Source organism: Tenrec ecaudatus, chromosome 1 (genome assembly GCF_050624435.1).
Source record: "Tenrec ecaudatus isolate mTenEca1 chromosome 1, mTenEca1.hap1, whole genome shotgun sequence".
NCBI lineage: Eukaryota > Metazoa > Chordata > Mammalia > Afrosoricida > Tenrecidae > Tenrec > Tenrec ecaudatus.
The window spans coordinates 825,038-846,119 of NC_134530.1; the positions used below are offsets into that span (position 1 = coordinate 825,038).

The 21,082-nt window shown below is 62.2% G+C and overlaps 3 protein-coding genes across 3 annotated transcripts; all 3 read right to left on the reverse strand.

Moving 5' to 3' along the window:
- Positions 1-661: 661 nt before the first annotated feature.
- GZMM (granzyme M) lies at positions 662-3,761 on the reverse strand. The gene is made up of 6 exons (XM_075535156.1): positions 3,622-3,761; positions 2,645-2,789; positions 2,112-2,375; positions 1,697-1,841; positions 832-922; positions 662-716 (listed from the first exon to the last, which is right to left on the reverse strand). Exons 1-6 carry the CDS (start codon positions 3,714-3,716, stop codon positions 662-664), a joined length of 795 nt encoding a protein of 264 aa, XP_075391271.1. The 5' UTR covers positions 3,717-3,761.
- A 2,874-nt stretch (positions 3,762-6,635) lies between these two features.
- CDC34 (cell division cycle 34, ubiquitin conjugating enzyme) lies at positions 6,636-9,344 on the reverse strand. Its single transcript, XM_075544074.1, has 5 exons — positions 8,977-9,344; positions 7,603-7,689; positions 7,181-7,278; positions 6,955-7,089; positions 6,636-6,878 (listed from the first exon to the last, which is right to left on the reverse strand). Exons 1-5 carry the CDS (start codon positions 9,151-9,153, stop codon positions 6,665-6,667), a joined length of 711 nt encoding a protein of 236 aa, XP_075400189.1. The 5' UTR covers positions 9,154-9,344; the 3' UTR covers positions 6,636-6,664.
- A 4,334-nt stretch (positions 9,345-13,678) lies between these two features.
- TPGS1 (tubulin polyglutamylase complex subunit 1) lies at positions 13,679-19,787 on the reverse strand. Its single transcript, XM_075544087.1, has 2 exons — positions 19,413-19,787; positions 13,679-14,326 (listed from the first exon to the last, which is right to left on the reverse strand). Exons 1-2 carry the CDS (start codon positions 19,748-19,750, stop codon positions 13,786-13,788), a joined length of 879 nt encoding a protein of 292 aa, XP_075400202.1. The 5' UTR covers positions 19,751-19,787; the 3' UTR covers positions 13,679-13,785.
- Positions 19,788-21,082: the final 1,295 nt, after the last annotated feature.

Sequence of the window (21,082 nt, forward strand, 5' to 3'; positions counted from 1 at the left end):
TCTTTCTCCCTCGGGCCGGCTGTTTGGTTTGAACCGTGACCTTGTGGTCCGCAGACCCCACTCCCCCAACAGGGCTCGGAGGGCTAGGTCGTGGATCTCAGGCTGCATTAATCTTTTCAGTCTTCGTCTCCCCCACCCGCCTCCCCAACCCCCACCGTCGTCTTACCCTCTAGGGCAGCGGTTCTCCGCCTTCCTCACGCAGCGACCCTTTCATGAAGTTATTTGCGATGCTGCTTCATCACTGTCGTTTTGCTACTATGGTGAGTGGTCATGTATGTGTCTGCTAGACAGGATGGATGTTCACTGCTACACATGGAACATGGTTAAAGCACAGTGATGAATCACAAAAACAGTATGTAATTACATGTTGTGAGATATTTACGGGCTTTCCGACGGTCTTAGGCGACCCCTGCGAAAGGGTCGTTTGGTCCCCAAAGGAGTTGGGGCCCACGGGTTGAGAGCCGCTGCTTTGGGGCCTTCCACCAAACCAAATCAAACCAACCAAACCTCCCTGGCACCGAGTCAGGCCGACGCACGGCCGCCCTGTGGGGCAGGGGAGGGCTGCCCTGGTGGGTTTCTGAGACTGCCAGCCTCACGGGAGCAGAAAGCCCCATCTTTTCCCCCAGAGCTACTGGTGGTTTCGAACGGCTGACCTTGCGATTCATGGCCCAAAGAGGGGCCACACCACCACCAGGGCCGCACCCTCCCTGGGCTTTCTGCAGGAACAGATCCCAAGATAAACCGACAGCTGACCGGGCTGGACAAGCAGGGGGAGGGTGGTCGGATAAGTTTCTGAAAAGGAGACACTCCAGGCTAGGGGTGGAGCCGAACCTGCCAATCAAGTGGTAGCTTAGTGACACCTGCTTGGGGGCGTGGCCTTTTGTGTAAGGGGAAGGGGCTTTGGGAACCGCTCTCTCCCTGCCTGCTGGGGCAGCTGCATGCCGGCCTCCCACCCTGAGCAGGACAGCTGCCAGTGCCCTGGGGTTCTCGCCCACCCACCTGGGATCCACGAGGCTCTGCACCTCCCTGGGTCCCAGTTGGCTGGACCGGAGGGCAGGTGTGTGCCCCCTCGTCACACACCTTTCCCCCCATTGCTGTGGGCACAGGCCTTCTGCTCTCAGCCTGTCAGCCAGGCAGCTTGGGGACCCCTGTGAATCTAGATTCTGAGTTGCTCCCAACCCCTCGAATGACCTCTGGGAGAGGGTTGGGGTCTTAGAAGCTCCCCAGCGTCCCGCGAAGCTGCAGCTCTTGGTCCCCCACTGTCCAGTCCGAGAGGAGTGACCCAGGGAGCAGGCAAACACCGGCCCCCACAATGCAGAGACCAGAAGAGCCAGAAGGTGCCCGGCCACCACCCCCAACTGCTGTGAGAGGGCCCCTCCCGAGAGGAGGTCCTGGAGGAAGCAGGAGGAGTGTGGGGGGCCAGAACTCAAGATCGGAAAAGAGAGCAGGCTTCCTGGTCAGAAAGAAATGGCTGGAACCTCCCCCAAGAAGGGGGCCGTTCAGTCCCTCCCCACACCCAGCCAGCAGGAGGTAGACACGAGGACAGATGGACACTGGCTGAGGCAGACCCTTTATTATCATTTATGGATCTCCCAAGACATGCCCTGTCCCCTCACCACCCTTCACGGGTCCCTCCCCACTGAGTGAGGGGCACCCGGGGGCCCCTCTCCATTCTGCAATGATGGGTCAGCCTGACGCATGACCTTCCTGATCCAGGACAGGTAAGGGGCCACGGCGGTGGCCACTGGTGGCCTGAACACATTGGTGCACGTCTTGGAGCTGAAGGACAGGATCCCGGCCACCGACCGTGGGCTGCACACCAGCGGCCCTCCAGAGTCACCCTTCGGAGAGGACAGAGCTGGTCACTGTGCTGGCCACTGCGCCAGAGGTGGGCGGGGGTGGGGGGAGGCCTCCTTCCCGCCCCGCCCCTGGTTCCGACCGTCCTCTCCACCCCAGGGCCTTGGCACCTGCCAAGCCCAGACTCAGATCATCTTTGGGGGCCACAGTTGGAACCCCAACTCTGCCACTTCCCAGCAGGTAACCTCAAGGCAAGCTCTCTGAGCTAGGGTCCAAGGCTGGAGCGCCTGGGCAGCCCTGCCCCACTGGCCCACCTTGCAGGGGGCCCGGGCTGGGGAGTCGGCTGAGAAGCAGACCGCGTGAGCGGAGAGCTCGCCATGCCAGAAGCGGCTGTTGTTACACATCCGGGAGTCCAGCACACGCACGTCCAGCTCCTGCAGCGCCGGGGCCGGTGGCCCCCCCAGGCGGGTCAGCCCCCAGCCGGCAATGCTACACCTTGCACCCGCCGGCAGGGCCTTGCGCTTGCTGGGCAGGGCCAGCGGCCGGATGGTCTTGGTGGACTTCACCTTGCCAGCCAGCTGCGGGGACAATAGGGGACAGTTGGGCAGGGACACCAGAGGGAGGGACTTGGGGGGGACCAGTGGTGGAGAGAGGGGGGATAAGTAGTGAAAGGGTGGGGTCAGGGAGGCATGGAGTGGAGGAGGAAGGGACAGAGGGGACAGGTGAGGGAGAGGGACAGGCGGTTCAGGGGAGGGATGGGGATGGTGGCAAGGGGTTGTGGGACCAGGAGTGGGGACCGCAGGGCGGTGGTCTGGGGAGCAATGCCCCACCCCCTCTGTGCCCCCACCTTCAGCATTGCGAGGTCGTTTTTCAGCTCAGGGGCTGCCTTGTAGCCTGGATGGGGCACGGCCACGCTGATTGGGAAGGGAAGGCCCCGGTGATTGGGGTCAGCCAGGGTGTGCAGGCCCAGCACCAGCCTCAGCCTCGCCATCCTGCGGGGCAGAAGTAGGGGCTCTGTGTGGAGGAGCTCGATGTCATGGCCACGGGAAGCCCTCCCAGCTCGTGCCCACCTGGGGCTGCCCCTGGCCCCATGGGCTCCCGTGGACTTGTGCCTCCCAGAGGCACAGCAGTTTCAGCAGACTGGCCTCAGACGTGGGCCCTTGGTGAACGGCTGCACCGGGCCAGCTCTGCTTCTGCAGGACTCTGTACTGTAGGAAAGCTGCCTGAGAGAGGGCTGATGGGCCAGGTGGGGACACACCACACACACACACACACCACACATATACACACCAGACACACATACACTCACACATCACACACACACCACACTATATACACACATTAAACACACCAGCCACACATACCACACATAGACACATCAGACACACTCACACACATACACACCACACACACCACACATCACACACACAAGCACATATACACACACCATCCACACACATACAGCACATACACCACACACACATGCACCACAAACACACCACACATCACACACACAGCATGCACACACATATAGACACCACAAACACACCACACATCACACACACACACAGCATGCACACACATATAGACACCACACACACACGCACCACATAGCGGACATATACACACATCACACAGATACACCACACAGACACCACATAGACACCACACACACACACACACACACACACACCACCTTCAAGTCTCCCGTGGCCCTCCCCACTACACCATTCCTAGCCAGTCTGTGGAGAGGGCGGCCCCCGCCCCCGCGCCCAGTGGTGAGCAAGAGGGCCCAGGGTAGAAGGGGCAGGGAGGGGCACTCACGGGTGTTCCAGGCAGTGGGCAGCGGTCAACACCCACTTGGGGTGCACAAGGACTCCCCCACACAGGTGGGTGCCTGCCTTCTGCAGCGAGACCATGTAGGGCCGAGAGTGGGGGGCAGCCTCACGACCCCCGATGACCCATGTCTTCAACGGGTAGCCTGTGGGGAGGCGGGCAGAGAGCTGGACCCTGACACCCCGGTCCCCACCCTGAACCTAAGACTTCTTGGTGGGAGATCAGGAGTTGGCCCTCCCCCCTCCCCCATCTCTGCATCCCACTGCCTGCTCTGCTCCCAGCTCTGAGGCGTCTTGGCCCCACAGTGGCAGCCTGGAGGGGGCCAGCTGCCTGGCAGCCACTGGGCTGTAAGAGAATGCTGGGACGATGTGGCGTGAACAGACTAGGCACTGCACCCCACGTGAGTGCCCAAGATGCAGACCTGCATGGCTGGAAAGTGTTCGAGACAAGGGAGCAGGTAGTAAGCAGGAGTGACCCAGGTCTGGGACAGACAGACCCATAAGGTGGGCGGTCAGCTCTGCGGGGTGGGGCTGGGGACACAAGGCCCCATGGAAGGAGCCCCGTGCGCTCAGCAGGGGCAGGGTGGGCCTGACCAAGGGGTAGGATTGGGGTTTCTGGCTGTCAATTGGACCTTGGGCAGAATGTGGGGCTGTGTTGGGACTCGAACTGCCAGGCCAGAGTTCAAACCCACCAGCCGCTGCAAGGGAGACAGATGAGGCTGTCTGCTCCTGGAAGAGGCACGTGCTGGGGTGGCTGCTCACCGGGGTCCCCTCTGCGACAGGGAGCTTGAGTCACCCTCTGATGAGAGGGTTGTGGTCTGTGAAGGGGCTAGACGTGGGCTCACGGAATTGGGGCATGGCATCAGGGACCAGTCTCAGGAGGAGGGGAAAGTCCGGGGTCGGGGGAAAAAGGGAGACCCGTGACCAAGGGCAGGGGCTGACCCAGCGGCTGCAGCACCCAGGAGGCTCAGGCGTGAGGACTTGTGAGGCGGGTGGACCCGCAGGGCCTGGCCGGCTGTGCCTCTGTGCTAGGCACTGCCTCCAAGCCAGTGGGAACTGGCCCAGGGCACCGCTACCGAGCGCTTTTAAAAAAAACATTCGGAGGATTTGGAAAAAGTGTTGAGTAGAAATCTCCATCTCCTCTTGAGCCACAGGACCACCCCTCTTGCCTGCCCTGCCCCTCTAGCCTTAGTTCTCCCTGTAACCTTCCCACCCAGGGCCCTGCCTGCTAGGACACACCAGCCCCTCTGACCCTGGCTCTTCCTGGTCTACTCCTTCCTAGGGCCATGCCTGCCTGCCCCCTGGTGCTGTCTGCTGACACCTGCTCTGCTCCCACCCCAGGGCCATGCCCACTCTTGGTTTGCGATTCTGAAATTCTGTCAAAATGGGAAAAAGACAGGATCTTTCTGGAAGTGGTCTCAGGCCCTTCACTCTCACCTGGTATTAATGTACGTGTGGGACAGTTTCATGGGGATGGCGTGACCCACCTCACCTCCCCCCCCCCCCCCCCCCCCGGTCCAGAGCCATGAGAGGCCGTGGTTTCCAGAGCATCCTCACCCCACAGGGCCGGCCCTACTCTCTAAACATCTTTTGGATCCAAGCACATGGCCTGGCTTGGAGTGGTGTGTAGTCTCCACCCTCGTCCCCCAGCAAATGGGGGCTTGTCCTTCACCACCTAGTGTGTTGTGGGGGGCCCGCAAACCAGGACTGATGAGCCCCATGGGGACATGGACTTTGCCCCCCACCTGCTCTCAGATTCATTACCTGTCTTGGGCTTCAGCTTGGCCCAGTCCCACCTCCCTGCTCACCTGTAGCCTGGGGTCCCAGGGCCTGTGGTGGCAGCGGCAGCAGCAGCAGCAGCAGCAGCATGGGCCTCATGCTGCAGCCTGGAGAGAAGTGGGCTGGCGTGGTCCCCCAGCAGCCCCGACTGGCTTCCTGTAGCAAGGAGCGTTGACGGCTCCCACCCACAGACCGCCTACCCCCATCTGGGGACCTGTGACCGCCAGGCAGGCACAGGGGCTCTGGAGGGTATGTAGTTTGTGAACCCTTCTGCTTCAGTTCCCGGAGGGTGATGGGGCTGTGAGCATGTTGGTGCTGTGGGCAGTGTCTGAGGGACGCCACGTCACCAACACCTGAGAGTAACCGATACAGTGCCATGGGGCTCGGAAGAGGGCCTGCTTGGGCATCCCCTGCCCCTCCTGTGCCCCCCCACCCCCACCGGCTCTGGGAGGACCTTGACCTTGCCATTGGTGTAGATGGACAGCTGACAAGGGGTCAGTGTCCCGAGCAGGCCCCTTGGGCCTGGTCCACTGTCAGGGGAGCAGAGTTGCACCCCAGTCAGACTTTATGAACTTGCTCAGGAATAACCCTCCCGACACCCAGCCCCCCACAGGAAGCACAAATTCACACCTCCGAGGGGGAGCTGTGGAAAGAGGGGGGGAAGGTGTGGGGCGAGCGCTGTGGAAGAGGGGCTCCCAAGCTTGGTGGGTCGGGTGCACACCAGACGGGAGAAGGCTGTCTCCCAGGGGTTGGCTGGTGGCCACACCACACCCTATCGGTGCGCCGGTGACAGACAACCAAGTGGACAATCGCAGGCTGGGTGCCTAGGTGGGACAGCCCTGGAAGGTGCTCTCCTTGCTCCTGCACCCCACCCAGGGCAGAGTGGCGTTGTGCAGACCAGAGGGAGCAGAGGGTGCCCGTCCTGCTGGGAGATGGGGGCGGCCGAGTGGCCAGCATTTTGGGGGGCCCAGCAACCGGTCCTGGGGGGTCCAGGAGAGCAGGCAGCATCTCGCAAAGTCTTTTATTGAACTCCAAAGCAGGCCCAGCAGCACGGAGGAGGCAGCCCCATGGCCTGGCCCTGCCCGCCCTCCCGCCCCTGGGCGAACCCCAGACCACGCCCAGGAGGGAGACTCGGTGAGGTAGAGTCGGCCGGCGGGAGGGCGGGCGGACGGCTGTGGCCACAGTCCCGTCCTGAGGTAAAATCTGTAAGTTTATTCGGTGGGCGGGCGGGCAGGCGGGCGGGCGGGGTGGGGTCAGGACTCCTCGGTGCCTGAGTCGTCCTCCTCGTCCCCGAAGCAGCTGTCGGCGCCCTCCTCCGTCTCCCCGTCCTCGTAGTAGTCGTCGTAGAACAGGTCCGAGCCCTCGTCAGGCGCCGGGGCCTTGGTCTTCACGCAGTACTCGGCCAGCGTGGTGGGCACCTTCACGCCGTCCCGCTCCGCATCCACCTTGGTCCCCAGGACCTGCTTCCTACAGAGGAGGGGTGGTCAGGGCTGGGCCCTGCTGTGCCCGGACAGGCCTGCAGGTCCCGGGGGCGGGCCCTCACCGGATGATGTCCGTGTACTCTCGGTCCGTGCCCTTGCTCTCCTTCCACCGGCGGTACATGACTGAGGCGTCCACGTTGGCGGGCGAGAAGGTGTTGGGCTCGTTGAGGAGGGAGATGACGCTCAGCAGGATGGTCCTGGGGGAGGGTCAGGGTCGCGTGCATGCGCACACACTGAGCGTGGCAGCCCTGCTTGCCCCCCACCACCCCTGGCCGGCACCTGCCTCACCTGACGTTCTGGGTGGGGTTCCACCGCTCTGAGGGCAGCTCCCCGCTCTGGGGGTCATCGACCGGGGGGTGCAGGATGGAGATGCACACATCCCCCGTCTGCGGGAGACACACAAACCGTGGGCACCTCCACACCCACATGCATCTCACACACTCTAACCCCCACCCACCCTGAAGTCGCAGGAACCACGCGTGCACCACCCATGGGGCTTTCTCCACCCTCCTCACGGCACCCATGTCACTCATTCATACTCAACAGCCCAGCACATACAGGAGCACCCCCACACGGGTGTCTTCACACACCATTCATTCCTGCCCAAGTAGACACAGGATCACCTGCTCACTCACACCAAAGGTTTGCGAGCTCACCTGCACAGCCAAGCTGTCCCACTCCCTGACCGACTGGGGTCCTGAGAGGCTCACCTCATAGATGTTGGGGTGCCACATCTTGGTCAGGAAACGGAAGGCCGGCGGCGAGTAAGGGTAGTCGATGGGGAACTTGAGGCGAGCCTGTGGAGGGCGGCCCCCAGGGGAGACCAAGGCCAAGCAAGTGAGGATGCTGGTGAGGCACCAGTCCGACCCCAGGGTGCATGCTGGTGTGTGGGGCCCTGACTACGGCCCCTGCAAGCACAAGGGCTCCAGGCCGGTGGCAGACCCCAACTGTGTCCTCTGACCCCTCTTCCAGGTAAAACACACTATGCGCATGACCAGGGACCAGGTGGGGGAGGGTCCCACCTATCTGCCCAGCCAGAGTAGCAGGACCCCTAGGGTGACTGAGACACACTGGCCCTGGCAGCACCTGGCCTGTTCGCCAGGGCTTGGGGTGGGGTCAGGGGTCAGCTAGACCAGGGTGCCCTCTGCCAGGGGCTCTACCCACAATCCTTTGCAGCAGCTACGATTCTCTCTCAGAAGCAGGAGCTGGCAGGGGCTGGAGACTCCACCTAGCTCTGCACCCTCATGTGAGCAGCCAGCTGCTGCCCAGGGAAACAGACCCTGCAGGGTAGGGGTGAGGTCACCCCACCCCTTCTCATCTGCAACCTGCCTCTCCACCAAAGGTCTGAGTCACAGAGCTGGTGACAAGGACTCGGGGGTGGGCCGCCCCATCCCCTCCCACAGCACTAAAGCACCTCTTGGAACACCTGTGCAACACCCCACGCAACCAGAAACAGCTTAGACCTCCCTTGGGGGGCCAGGGACATGATCCTGGGGGGTCGGGGTTGGAGTGCAGAGGTGTGTAAGCTCTTGGTCTGACCTGTAGCCCTGGTCACCCCGGTCGAGCCCCTACCCTCCACCACAATGGCTGGCAGAGCTGGGGTCTCTGTCTCCTGGGGAGCGCGAAGAGGCAACTTGCCGGTGGGATCACCCGGCCCCCTACACCTCCTTGGGAAAGGGTAGAATGATCCCTGGAACCCTTGCGCCCGCCTCTATGGGCGGTAGGGAGGGGTGCAGGGGTGGGGGCCTCTCTGGGACAAGTGACCAGGTACCTGGAGGCCCCTGCATCCCCTTGGTGGGGGCTGGGGAGGCAAAGGGAGGTGGGGGGCGCAGAGATGGGGGTCAAGGAACAAGGCCCCCACTACCTGCACTTTCAGCAGGGGCCAAGGGGCGGGGCAGCTGGATGGGCTTGGGGAGACGAACGGGGTGAGGGATCCCCTGCTCCTCCCTGGGCGGCCAGGGTGGCGGTCTCGCGGCCGAGTGGTCAGCTGGGGTGACTGAGGGCTTCCCGCACCTCCCTGGGCCGCCGGAGGGCCCCGCGGGCTCGGGGAGGTGGGCGGGGCTGGGGCGTCGGGCAGTACTCACCTTAAAGTAGCCGCCCTCGTAGTAGGTGTTGGGGGGCCCGAAGATGGCCACCTCCCAGTTGTACAGGTCGCCCTCGTCCACCAGCGTGACCCGGAAGCCCTCCACCGGCTCCTCCTGCAGCCCCTTGAGCTCCAGCAGCAGCGCCTTCTGCGAGCTGGGCACCAGCGGCCGGGCCATGGCGGCGGCGGCGGCGGCGGAGGTGCCCGGGGCCGGGGGCGCGCTGGGCCGGGGGGCCGCCGCGGGCTCACGAGACGGGCCGGGCCGCGCGCCGGCCTCGGGGGAGCCGGGGGCGGGACCGGGGCCGCTTTCCTCTGTGCCGCCGCCTCTTCCTCTTCCTCCGCCGCCGCCGCCGCCGCCGCCCGGGGCCCCCGCGCGCTCCACTCGCTCTGGCGCCGCCGCCCGCCCGGCGCTCGCTTCCCCCCGGCCCGCGCGCCCCGCCCCGCGCTGCGCTTGCGCGCCGCGGCCGGGCCCGGTTTACGCCTGCGTGGTAGGGCCGGGCTCGGACTGCGCCTGCGCGCCCGCCCGCGGGGCACGCCGGGAATTCGAGTCCCCCTCCGCGGCCCCACCTCGGGAGGGAGGGGGCCGAGCGCGCGGGCGCCTGGGCGCTTCCCACGCCTGGAGCCGCCGCGTCCCCGTTCAGTCTAGTAACCCCCGCACGCCTGTGTACAGGGAGGCGCGCAGCCTCGGCCTGCTCCGCCCCTCCGGGTCTGCGCCGCGAGGGGACCCTTTTTTGTGACGTCCTAGCCGGGGGCGGGGCGGGAGGGGCGGGGCGCGGCGCGGACTTGGGGGGTCTCTGGGCCTTGTCGCCGGTGCGGGGTGCGGGGGGGCCCTGGCCGTGTACCAGGACTCAGGTAAAGTTAGCCAAGACGCAGCGCCGTGTCCCGATGGCCGCGCCACCCAGCCTGTTTCCCCGGTGGGTCGGCTGGCCAGGCAGTCGGGGCACTGGAAGGCCAGCTGTGAGGCCAAGTTTGCAGGTGCCTACCCCTTCTCTCGCCCCCCCCCCCCCGAGGCCAGGTCCGCGCTGCCCAGGTCCCCCTGAACGTCCATCCGATTGGACAAGCCGCAGTGATTCGGGAAAGACCGGAGTCCACCCTGCGCAGTCAGCACGTGTAGTCCAGTCCTGGACCCCAGACAGAGCCCACGTCCTGGGCACTCCCCAGTCTGAGAGGATATCCAACCTGCACCCTCCACCCACCCACCCCCAGATTGAGCCTTGCCCCCATCCCCCCCAGCTCTGACTCGGATGAACCTCTGATCCTGTCTTGGCCTTGACCCTAGCCTGAAGGTCACACCTCAGCCAGTTTCTACTTTGACAGCCCTGAGCTCAGCAGTTAGCCCCACAAGCCTTGCCTCCACTGAGCCCCGATCCTGGATGAGCCTGATTGCACAGGCCTGAGCTCTGCCTGAACTCTGACTTTGGCTGAAATCCGACCCTGATTAATCTCTGATCTCTTGAGGTATGACCCCTCAGGCTGCATCCCTGATTCCTGACGGAACTCTGGGCCCTGACTGAAGAGGCCTCAGCCCTGATCCTTGACTGAACTCTGACCCTGGCTAACCTCTGACCCCTGACTGAACTCTGTTCCTGGACAGTGACCAGCCCAGAAGTGGAGCTTTGTTTTCTCCTCTTTAGGGTTCCAACAGCACCCCTTCCAGTCACCCAGGATCACCAGGGGTGCGGGACAGACTCCAGAAGGCTGGTCCTTGGGGAATCTCGAAGATGTTGGATTTCAACTAATTCCCTGAGTGCTTACCAGTGGGCCTCGGGATGCTCCTCTGAACCCCTTACTTGACCCTGTGGTGTCACCAACATTAGCAACAGCCCAGGTTCACAGAGGGATGAGAGGCTCAGGGGGACTGAAGTCCACCTGCACCCTGCCCTGGGCACCCCCACAGTCCTCCCCCACGCCTGATTGACCCAGCAGAGGCTGGGCACCCTGAGTCGGGAGGTGACCACAGCAAGGTGTGGATGCAGCTGTACGCAGCCCAGGAGAGCTGCCAGCAGGGCAGGAACACAGCCGCTGTGGGAAACAGAAGGATTTCTCCCAAGTTGTCTCCCCCAAATATATGCCAAACTGAGTTGCTTGCTACAAGTGGCAACTGACTATACACTTGGAGGTCAACAGAAGTGGGTCAGGGGTTATTCTCCCTAAGGGTTATCAGCCATCCCTCCCGAGCAGACACCACTGTTTATCCCACAACAAGTAGGACCTACTCCCTTCTGATAAGGATAGTAGTTGACTGCTTCCTTGTAGGAGACCCCAGGGAGGTCAAGCCCACCCAAGGGTGACCAAGGCTAGGCCACCATCAGGAATCTAGGGTCTGCCCATCTTGTCACATGTATACCTCTAGCCGCCCCTCTTCCTATGTGCACACCCCTAGCTCATCACCTTCCTGTCACACCTAATGCCTATTGTACATCCCCTTCCTATGATGTGTCTGCCTATTGCACTACTCTTCCTGTGATGTATGCTTACCTGTAATCATGCACCCCTAACTAGTTATAACTCTTGGTTAGTAATAAAGTGGGGCTCTCTTGCTCTCACTCCCAGGCTCTCCCCATGAGGACCACCAAGCGGGGCTGAGGTGAGCATGCTACCATGAAACCAGGAATTGTGTCTGACTCCATTACTTCAATCTCTCTTCGCTCATGCCCTCTCTGACTTAACTGTAATCGTTACTTATCACCGTACAACTGCACCTATCAGACCAGTGAAGATTTGTTGGGGGCCCTGCCCCCCCTCCACAGCCGAAACAGGACACAGGACCTCCCTCGCTGATGCCCTGGGGACAGCTGGGGACCATTTCATCAGGCCTGGCTCTCCTCCCCAACTAGCCAAGCACAGAATGCAGAGGTGTCTGACACAGGTGGGAGTCAGTCTGGGGGGGTGGAGAGAAGTCCAGGGTCACAGCTCAGCTGGGGTCAGAGCTCAGTCAGGTTCCAGGGGCTGGGGCTCAGTGGATTTCGGAAGCCATAAGTCCTTACGGGGGCATACGTCATCTTTCTCCCACAGAGCATCTGGGGGAGTCAAAACTGCTGACCCTGGGGTTTCCAGCCCAAATTGTAACCCAGAGTTCCTGTGAAATGACTGGGGAGGTCGATGTAAATGTGAGATGCTATGGTCCCCCAGGGGATTGGAAAGTTTGCTGAAAATGCAAATAAGGCATAAGGTACCCATGTGGATGTATGGAAACCTAAGGAGGGGATTGGCTGGTTTGCCACCCAGCTAAGCTTTTCCCTGCCACCAGGAAAGAAGAGCCATGCCTAGAACCCCCTTGACTCAGGCAGGGGTTGTGGATCCAGGCATAGGACGCAGCAAGAATGAGAGATGAGGGCCATTGGGGCAGCAGAGCAGGCCGATGGGCTTCCCGGCCCCCGAGTGAGAAAGCCCGATGGGTTCCGGCAGGAGACTGGCTGGTGGCACTGAACCAGGCATGGGGGCAGCTAGGTGTACGGAGCTGGACCTGTAAGCCTTTGGGAGAGGTCGATGCCTCTGGCACTCACTGGCAGGGCAGTGCCCAAGGGGCCTTGAGTGTACCTGTGCACACGATTGAGAATTGAGAAGAGGCTGTCCTGCTGGAAGTACTGCATCCTGAGTAGTTTCTGATCCTGAATTGCAGTCGGTTACTTCGCTAGTGAACCTTACAACCAGGAATGCATTCCGTGGTCTGTGTGGCCACCGACCCATCAGAGCAGAGTGGTGTGAGAGGGACGGCTGGTGCTAGGCTGCGGGGAGGCCTGGTGACTGACCTCTGCCTCACAGGAACCAGCCTGGGCACCCCGCCCCCTTCCTGCCCCCTGCCCCACCCCAGAATTATATTGGTGATTCCCCCCACCTTGTGAAACTGGCTGAGGCCACTGTGACACGGGCAGAGGAACCTCCTGGTTCCCTTTTCGAGGACAGACTCCCTGAAGGCCTTGGTGACAGTGCAGTCCTAGAAATCCTGGCTGGACCCTCCCACTGCAGCCACTTTACTCTGCATTCAGACTAAGTCCCAGGACTGTGTCTCATTGGCTGGCTGGAGTCACATGATTGTGTCTGAGCCAATCACTGCAGCCAAGAGCCCTCAGACAAGTGATGGTCCAGCAGGAGCTCAGGGAGAAGCTCCATCCACCAGGTGTGTCTGAGGGGCTGTCAGAGTCCCAGGAGGTGGCAGCACTCCTGGCTGTGGCAGGGCTCAGGGGTCCCCTGGACGTGAGGGACAGGAGGCCCTGGATGGGGCAGGAAGGGGAGGAGGCTGTGCTAAAGAAGCTGGAGCGGGGATGGAGAAGCCCCAGGCTGTGGGGTCCCTGGGGGAGGGGCAGGCAGAGGGGCAGGCTGCACAGTGGACTGCATCGGCCCTTGCTGGCTGGAGTCACACATACCTGGGCCCGAATAGGACATGTGGATCAAGCCCAGGCTTGACAGGTGACTTGGGCCAATGTCCTCTGGTGGCCTGTGGCTGCCCCCTCCGCCCTGGGGCCTAGCTCAATAGGGACTGCCACTGTGGCTGGGTGACTATGTGGGCGGGCTGGTGTCTTGTGGCAGTGTGACCTCTTCCAACCCAGAGCCCAGAGGAGAGGGCAGCAGGGCGCTCCAGACTTCCTCTGCTCAGCTGGGGAAACTGAGGCCCCGCCACACACCGCTTGGGCAGGAAGCCTGAGCTAGAGGGCGGATGGCGACCTGGGTTTTGTCAGGGAGGGGCCTTAGGCACACGGGAGCTCGGTTTGGGGATGCTTTATTCTGGCCGTAATGGAGGCGAGCAGGGTGCAGGAGACCAGGCCTCTCCCCGCAGGTGGGCGTCCAGGTGGGGGCAGGGGATCGGGTTTCAGCCCACCGGCTTGACCTTGGCGATGAACAAGGCGGCGGCCTTCTCTAGGAACTCCTCGCGGTGCATGGGCACGCACGGCCGCCGTGCCACCACGGCGCGGTCCATGGCCAGCGCCACGTTGTCGGGCCCGAGGCGGGAGCCGGCCTCCAGGTAGCGCGCGGGCGCCGCCTCGTCGCTGTCGCCGGTCTGCAGCGCGCCCTCCAGCGTGTCCAGCACGGCCTGGCCCACGCGGCGGTCGGCGGCGGCCAGCGCCGGGTCCTCCAGCAGCCGGTACAGGGCGCCGGCGCGCGCCACGAACTCGAGCAGCACGAAGCAGGTGCGCATGCCCGCGCGGAAGACGCCCAGCGGCACGGCCTCGTGGTCCCGGCACTGGATCTTGCGCAGCAGCGGGGCCACCGTCGCTTCAGGGGCCTCGCCTTCGCGGCAGATGCGCCTCAGCAGCTCGCTGTAGGTGCGCCCATCCAGGCCCGGCTTCTTCTTGCGCCCGCCGGCGCTCAGGCACTCGTAGGCCACGCTGACGTTGTTGTTGAAGGCAGCCCTGCCGGAGGGAGGGGGAGTGGTCGAGGTGGGCTGGATTCCTCCAACTTGTGCCCCCAACACACGGGCCCGAGAACCCCTAATCCATGCCCCTCAATACACTGGGGCCCGAGAACCCCCAACCCATGCCCCTCAACACACTGGGGCCCAATGTCCAGCCCACACCCCCAACATACCAGTAACCAGGAACCCTCAACACACTGGGCCCCAATGTCCAGCCCATACCCTCAACATACCAGGCACCAGGAACCCCCAACCCATGCCCCTCAATACACTGGGTCCCGGGAACCCCCATCCCATGCCCCAACACACTGGGCCCCAAGAATGTCCAACCCACACCCCCAACATACCAGGCACCAGGAATTCCCAAACCATGCCCCTCAACACACTGGGCCCCAGGAACACCCATCCCATGCCCCAACACACCAGGGCACTAGGAACCCCCAGCCCATGCCCCTCAATACACGGTGCCCTGGGAACCCCTAGCCCATGCTCCCAACACATTGGGCCCCAAGAATGTCCAGCCCATACCCCTAACAAACCGGACACCAGAAACCCCAAGCTCACACCCCTAACACTGGGGCCAAGGAACCCCCAGCTTGCACCCCTCAGCATACTGGATCCCAAGAACCCCAAGATGGACTCTAACACATAGCCCATTGCCCTCCCCACCAGCCCCTCCATGAGGTCTCCCCCAATGTTACCTTCCCCCATGAGACTGCCCTGCCCCACCCCTTACTTTCTCAGAGTGTGTGTGTGTGGTGGGAGGGGGGCAATGGGGCAGGACATTGTGGCCCTGTCTGCTACTTCCAGGCCCATAGTGAACTCCCTGCCACGCAGATGGTCCCACATGCAGCCTGCCTGTGAGGTGTGGGGCAGGGTGGGGCGGCCAGTGGGGGTGGGTTCTGAGACTGCACCTCCAGGGGAGCAGATGGTCTCATGTTTCTTCTGAGGAGCAGCGGGTGGGCTCCAGCTGCTGACACCCCCAGTGCTCCCTCACCGAGCAGGCCAGCCGCCCCTCTTCAGTGGGTCGTCACCCCACGTCAGCGTGTGAGCTGGTCACTTCAACTTGCTGGGGCCAGCGGGAGGTGAGTGCATGTTTGCCAGTGTGCGGGGTTGCAAATGAACTCAGGGACACCCAGTTAGCGCTCTGCCACCCCTGCTCCTTGTGGCAGATTATGGAGGGCCATGCGGCTCTGGAAGGCCCTTCAGATCAAGGTCGGCCCTGACGGAGGCCTGGGAGGGAGGTCGGTGGGGGCCCAGGTGGACCCCTGGCTGGAAGTGTCTGGGTTCTGCTATGTGAAAAGCCCCGCCCCCGGCTCTGCCCACCTGCTGGGTGAGGAAGTCACCCCTGAAGGCCAGTGGCCGTGCCAGATACAGCAGGTGCCAGGCCCCATTGTCACAGTGCACAGTGGCACCTTATCACTGATCTACGGGGCAACTGGGCCACCAGTCAGGAAGCCCGGAGGAGCTGAAGCCTTTGGAATATCGGAAATGTGGTAGTTACATAATCTGGTGTCAAGGTGAGACTATGAAGAGTGAAGGGGTGGAACTTATCTTGTCAATCAGGTTGCAGCTTGATGACCTTATTTGGAGATACTAGGGAGATAAATAGCTCACTAGAGGCCAGATCCACACTCTCTGATTTGCCTTTCTGCTGACAAGCCACATGGAGACCCACACCAGTGCTAAGAGCCTTCCACCGCCACTGGATCCACGAGACTTTCCACCCACTGGCCTGTGATCTTCCTGCATTTGGCATCATTGCATGTGTTGCCTGAGTCTGAAGAGGAATTTATAGACTGGTGTTGGACATATGGGCTAATATGGGGTTTAGGAACTTGATCTGGACTGGGTTGGGCTGTTTTCTCAATGTATAATTGCTCTTTGATATAAAGCTCTTTCTTACACACATCTCAGCGTCTATGCATTTGTTTCTCAGTCTACCCAGACGAATACAGGAAGTACTGCCAGCTGGAAGCACAGACTAGTCTGGTCCTGTGGCACCAGAGTGCTCCTTGGAGGCCTGGACGTGAGACTTCCTGTCACAGTCTTTGGACATGTCAGGGGAGGCCAGCCCCTGGAGAAGGGCCTCATGCTTGGCAAAGTGGAGGGGCGGCATGAGAGAAAGACCTGCGGGGAGACGGAGGGACACTGGCTGCAGCACTGGGAACATGTGTGAGGATGGAGCAGGGCCGGGCGGTGTTTCTTTCCGTTGTGCACAGTGTCACTGTGGGCCCAAACTGAGTGGGCACTGGCACCTGCCAGCCACAGGAATCAATGAACCTGAACACCCGGCTGGACGAACAGGGTGGTCTGCATACCTGGCGCCCAGAGCGGCTGGGCTGCGGGGGGTGGGAATGGTGAGGGGGGGTTGGCTTTCGGTTCTCAGGAGGCTGCCGTCCAGACATTGCTGCCTCTGCAGGATGCCTCCCGGGGCGGCCCCTGACCCCTCAGACGCCTCATGGGCCCACCTTCCACACAGCCAGCAATCAAACCTCGTGGTAGGCAGAGGCCTGGGGACTTTAAAAATAAACTGGTCTGTGGCTTCTGTGGCATCCTAGTGGACTATGGGGTTGTCTGTATTTGATGGTGGTGGGGGCCCCACCTTGCTGCTCTCCTTCGGGCAGGCCCCTACTTGTGTGGTCTGTGGGTGTGACTGACGGGGGTCTGCCTTCCATGGCAATAGGGAGAGCCAGCTCCTGTCCCCTGGGCCTCCTCTGGACATGCATCCCCGTGGGTGGAGCTGCAGGAACTTCCCGAGGGTTCGGGCTGTGGGTGGCTGTAGCTGTGGCCTTGTCCCAGCCAGCTCCTCCTTGAGGCTCCCCGAGTCATTCTGAACACCTCTGAACGGGCCACCCCCAGATTCCCTTGGCTGTGTCTTGAGGCTGCGAGCAGGCACCCTGGAACCCAGTGTGGGTTGAAGCTTGGGAAGCTGAGGGCCAGGGGCTAACAGAGGGGCCATGGGAGTGGGCCTGCCCCATCTATTGGTGCCTTGTCTGCAGGAAGTCACGCCAGGGGGACAATGAGAACCCTTCCCTGTTAGAGCCGCAGGGGGTAGAAGGTGGGCCAGAAGGGCCCCACCTGGGTCTCGCCCACCCTGCCTTGGGGCAGACCAGCCTCCCTGGGGCCTGTGTCCACCAGTGTCCACTGGTTAAAGAACTGGACCGGCAGGTATTTGTGGCCCCTCTCCAGGAGGAGACCCAGTCACCTAATGCAGGGCCTCTCACTTGGGGACAGCACTGCCTCCTGATGACATAAGGCTAGGACAGCAGGGTGGGGCACAACATGGAGTCCAGTGGGTGGGGGCCAGGGAGGCTGCTCATCCTCAGTGCCCAGGGCAGGCCCCCCTTACCAGAGAAGAGCCACATCCCTCAGTGTGTAGGTGGGATGTGGGGGACAGGGGCGGTGTTACTATTTCTCAGGAGAAACAATTCTTGCAAAATTCTTAATAATCCGAAAAACAAGAGTCACATAATATACCAGGATGCGTCGGGGTACTGGTAGTGCAGAGGGTTAAGTGTGCCCAGCTGCTGAAAGGTTGGCATTTTAACCCACCAGCCACTTGGGGGCGAGGGGTGGGGTGGAGAGGGCAATGAGGCTGCCTGCTCCTGTGAAGATTTCCCTCTCACTGCTGACTCACAGCGCCCCTACAGGACAGGGTGGAGCTGCCCGGTGGGTTTCTGAGACGGTCACTGTACAGGAGTAGAAAACCTCCTCTTTCTCCCTCTGAGCAACTGGTGGTCTCCAACTGCCGACTTCGCGGTGAGCAGCCCAGGGAGTAACAGGACACCTGGCAAACCCACAGGGGCAGTTCTGTCCTGAAGCCACTGGTGAGCAGTGGTTCTTTTTAACACCCCAGAATAAACTCCCTCAGGGAAGACGGTGTCAACCAGGGCCCCTCCAGTCCTGTGGTCACCCTCCTTGCCCCTCCCCACTTGAGGTGTGGGTTCTAGTGAGCAGCGACACAGGATGTCAGGTGATCACAGGATGTACCCCCTAGCCCCGTGGCGACAGGTGTTCCTAGTGGGGAGGTGGCAGGTGGAGACCAGGGCTTCTCTCCATCCCCTGTGGTGCCCAGGTCTGCCCAGGGACCCCTCAGGCTTCAGGACCCTGGGTTGGACCTGGCTGGGCCACTCATAGATGCTCTTTGGCTCAGTGGCCCTTCCCCCTGCAGTGGGGAGGTTGGTGGTCCCTCCCAGAGTCTCTGTGTCTCCTTCCTGGCAGGCATGGGTCACTGTCAGGGGCTGTGAGCCCAGGAGCCCCTGTCCCCTGCCTACCTCATCCTCTTCCCTTGGGGGCACCGCTCCTGTTGAAATCCCTTCCACAAACCCTTTTCTCTGGCTCTGGGGAGCCCCCTCCACCAAACACCAGCCAACCACTAAATCACATAGCTGATTCGTGTCTCCTGGAGTCTCCCCAGCCGACCCTGCTTCGCACCGTTCACTCCCGGAATGGGGAACTCCTCCAGTGACTAAGAACGTGGAGGGGTGGGTGTGGGTGTTGGGGAGACGGTTAGGGAACAGCCCAGGGGAAACAGACATGGCCTCCCCTCCCCCACGCCTCAGCCAACCCGTGGGCCCCACTCTCAAGGGGTCTGCTCCAGCGAATCACCCAGGCCACCTAGGGTCACCCTTCCCATCATCACCCTCATAGCTGTGGGGCCCTTGGGTGGCTGGGATGCGCTCTATCTTCGCAGGCCAGACTGGAAAATATTCTTTGTTGGTCTGAACAGACGGGGATGCTACAAAGACCTGTCTCGGAGTGCTATGTATGAAATCCCCTCTGTGGGCGCAATGCCTTTCAAAATTGGGGTGCACTGCAATGGCTCACTCAGCTTCTGCAAAGAGGCGAAGCCGGTCAGCATCCCACAGCGCCCGCTTGACCCCCTGGCTGGCGAGTTTCCGCCCCATCTCGGGGGGGTGGGGGGTGGGGGGGGGTGTTCCTCCGCACCGAGAGCACTACGGACTACAGTTCCCAGCAGGCCTCGCGCGCCGGCGTCCGCGCCGCTGCTGGGGAGACGCGCGGAGCACGCTGGGAGTTGGAGTCCTGCCGCGTCCCGCCCCGCCCCAGCCCGGGCCCCGAACCTCTGGGAGTGGTGAGCCAGGCGAAGGTGCCACAGCGCGCGGCTCAGGCGCTGCTGCTGCAGCAGGAGCTGTCCCGGGGGGTCGCCGGCGCCGCCGCTCGCTGGCGAGCGCAGACCCAGGTTCTCGAAGTAGCGCGCCAGGAAGGCGATGGGCTCCTCGGGCCGCGCTTCCAGCACTTTCAGGAGGGCGGCGCGCAGCATCTCCGTGACACCGACTTGCCGCAGAAAGTCCTCTTCACTCTCGGCCGCTGCTGCCGCCCGGGACGCCGTTGGCCGGCCGCCATCCGAGAAACCGGGCCCCGGGGCCACGGCCGGCCGCCGCTTCTCCAGCGCCGCCATCGTCGATGAGGGCCAGCGGGACCGGAACCAGCGCCATGTCCCGTTGTGCGCCCTGTCGCCATGTTTGTTGAGGGCAGCGCCCGCTGGGATCCCACTGGGCCGGCCCAGAAGTCTCACGGGGAGACGACCCTCCGCCCTAAGCTTACCTAGCGCTGTCCAGCGGGTTTCTTCTTCGTGCGCATTGATTCGGTCTCATGGACTGGGTCCGGCATCTAAACTTGCCAGGTTTCAAAATGGCTACCTAGAAGGGCTTCGTTTCTGACGTGATGGGTAGAATGCTTCCGCTGCACGGTCTCCTAGCAACCAACCGCCCTGGTCCCCTGCCCAGCGTGGGCGGGGCCGCATCCACCCAGGGCTGCCTGATGGCACTGCCCAAGCAAGCCCTCAGAGGTCAGGCTCCGCGGGACCTGCCCCTTTCACCACCTTTGGGGTCGGGGTAGGGGACGCTATTCCTGATCCCCAGTTTGGGGGACACAATGGTTCTGGGCTCCTGCATTAGTAGTGGTTTTGAAGTTGGCCTCTTTTCCTGGATTGGGAGCGCCCCTCATCCCCGTCTCCAGTCAAGACTGCTCCCCCCACCGCCCACTGGAAAGGATGAATTTCCTGGCCCCCAGCGCCTCCTGGGCGCCAGGGAGATTCTTTTACAGCTCTGGATTTTTCCTTAGCTCCCCAGTGCCCTCCCTCTACTGATGTCCCCAGTCCTTAGCCCCCTTCCTCTGTGGGTGCCCCCAGGATGCCCCCCCCACCCAAATGCTCATCCACACTTCTTTAGTGGAACCGCTAGTTCTTGGAGTGTCTGCTCAACACCCAGAGAAACACTCACAGCAATGTGTTCTGGCAACTCCCTTTCCAGCCTTGGCTGAGGGGGCTGGGGTCTCTCTCTGTCCACCACCCCGTGTGCAGAGGACACTCCTAGGTGTCTGAGGGCAGCCAGAGCCTCAGACCACGACAGAGACTACAGATGCTCATCCCAAATTCCCTTTATTCCCCAGCTCTGAACTGTCGGAATGGGCGCTCCAGGGCCATGGTGTGTGTGTGTGTGTGTGTGTTTTAGCCCTTGGCCATCAGGGCACAGGGTTGGCTGTCAGAACCCTGCAAATGTTCCGTGGTCACAACCAAGCCGGGGAAGGGTCCAACCACGTCTCACAGGCACGAAGACCCTGGTGTGCATGGTGCTCTGTCCAGGGACTGGCAGCATCTTCGGAGGCGGTGGACTAGGAACGCCAGAACAAGCAGGGCCAGCACGAAGCTCCCGGTCCACAGGGCAACTGACGGCTGCACAGCCACAGGGCAGGGTGCTGGGGTGGGGTGGGCGAAGGAGGAGAGGCTCAG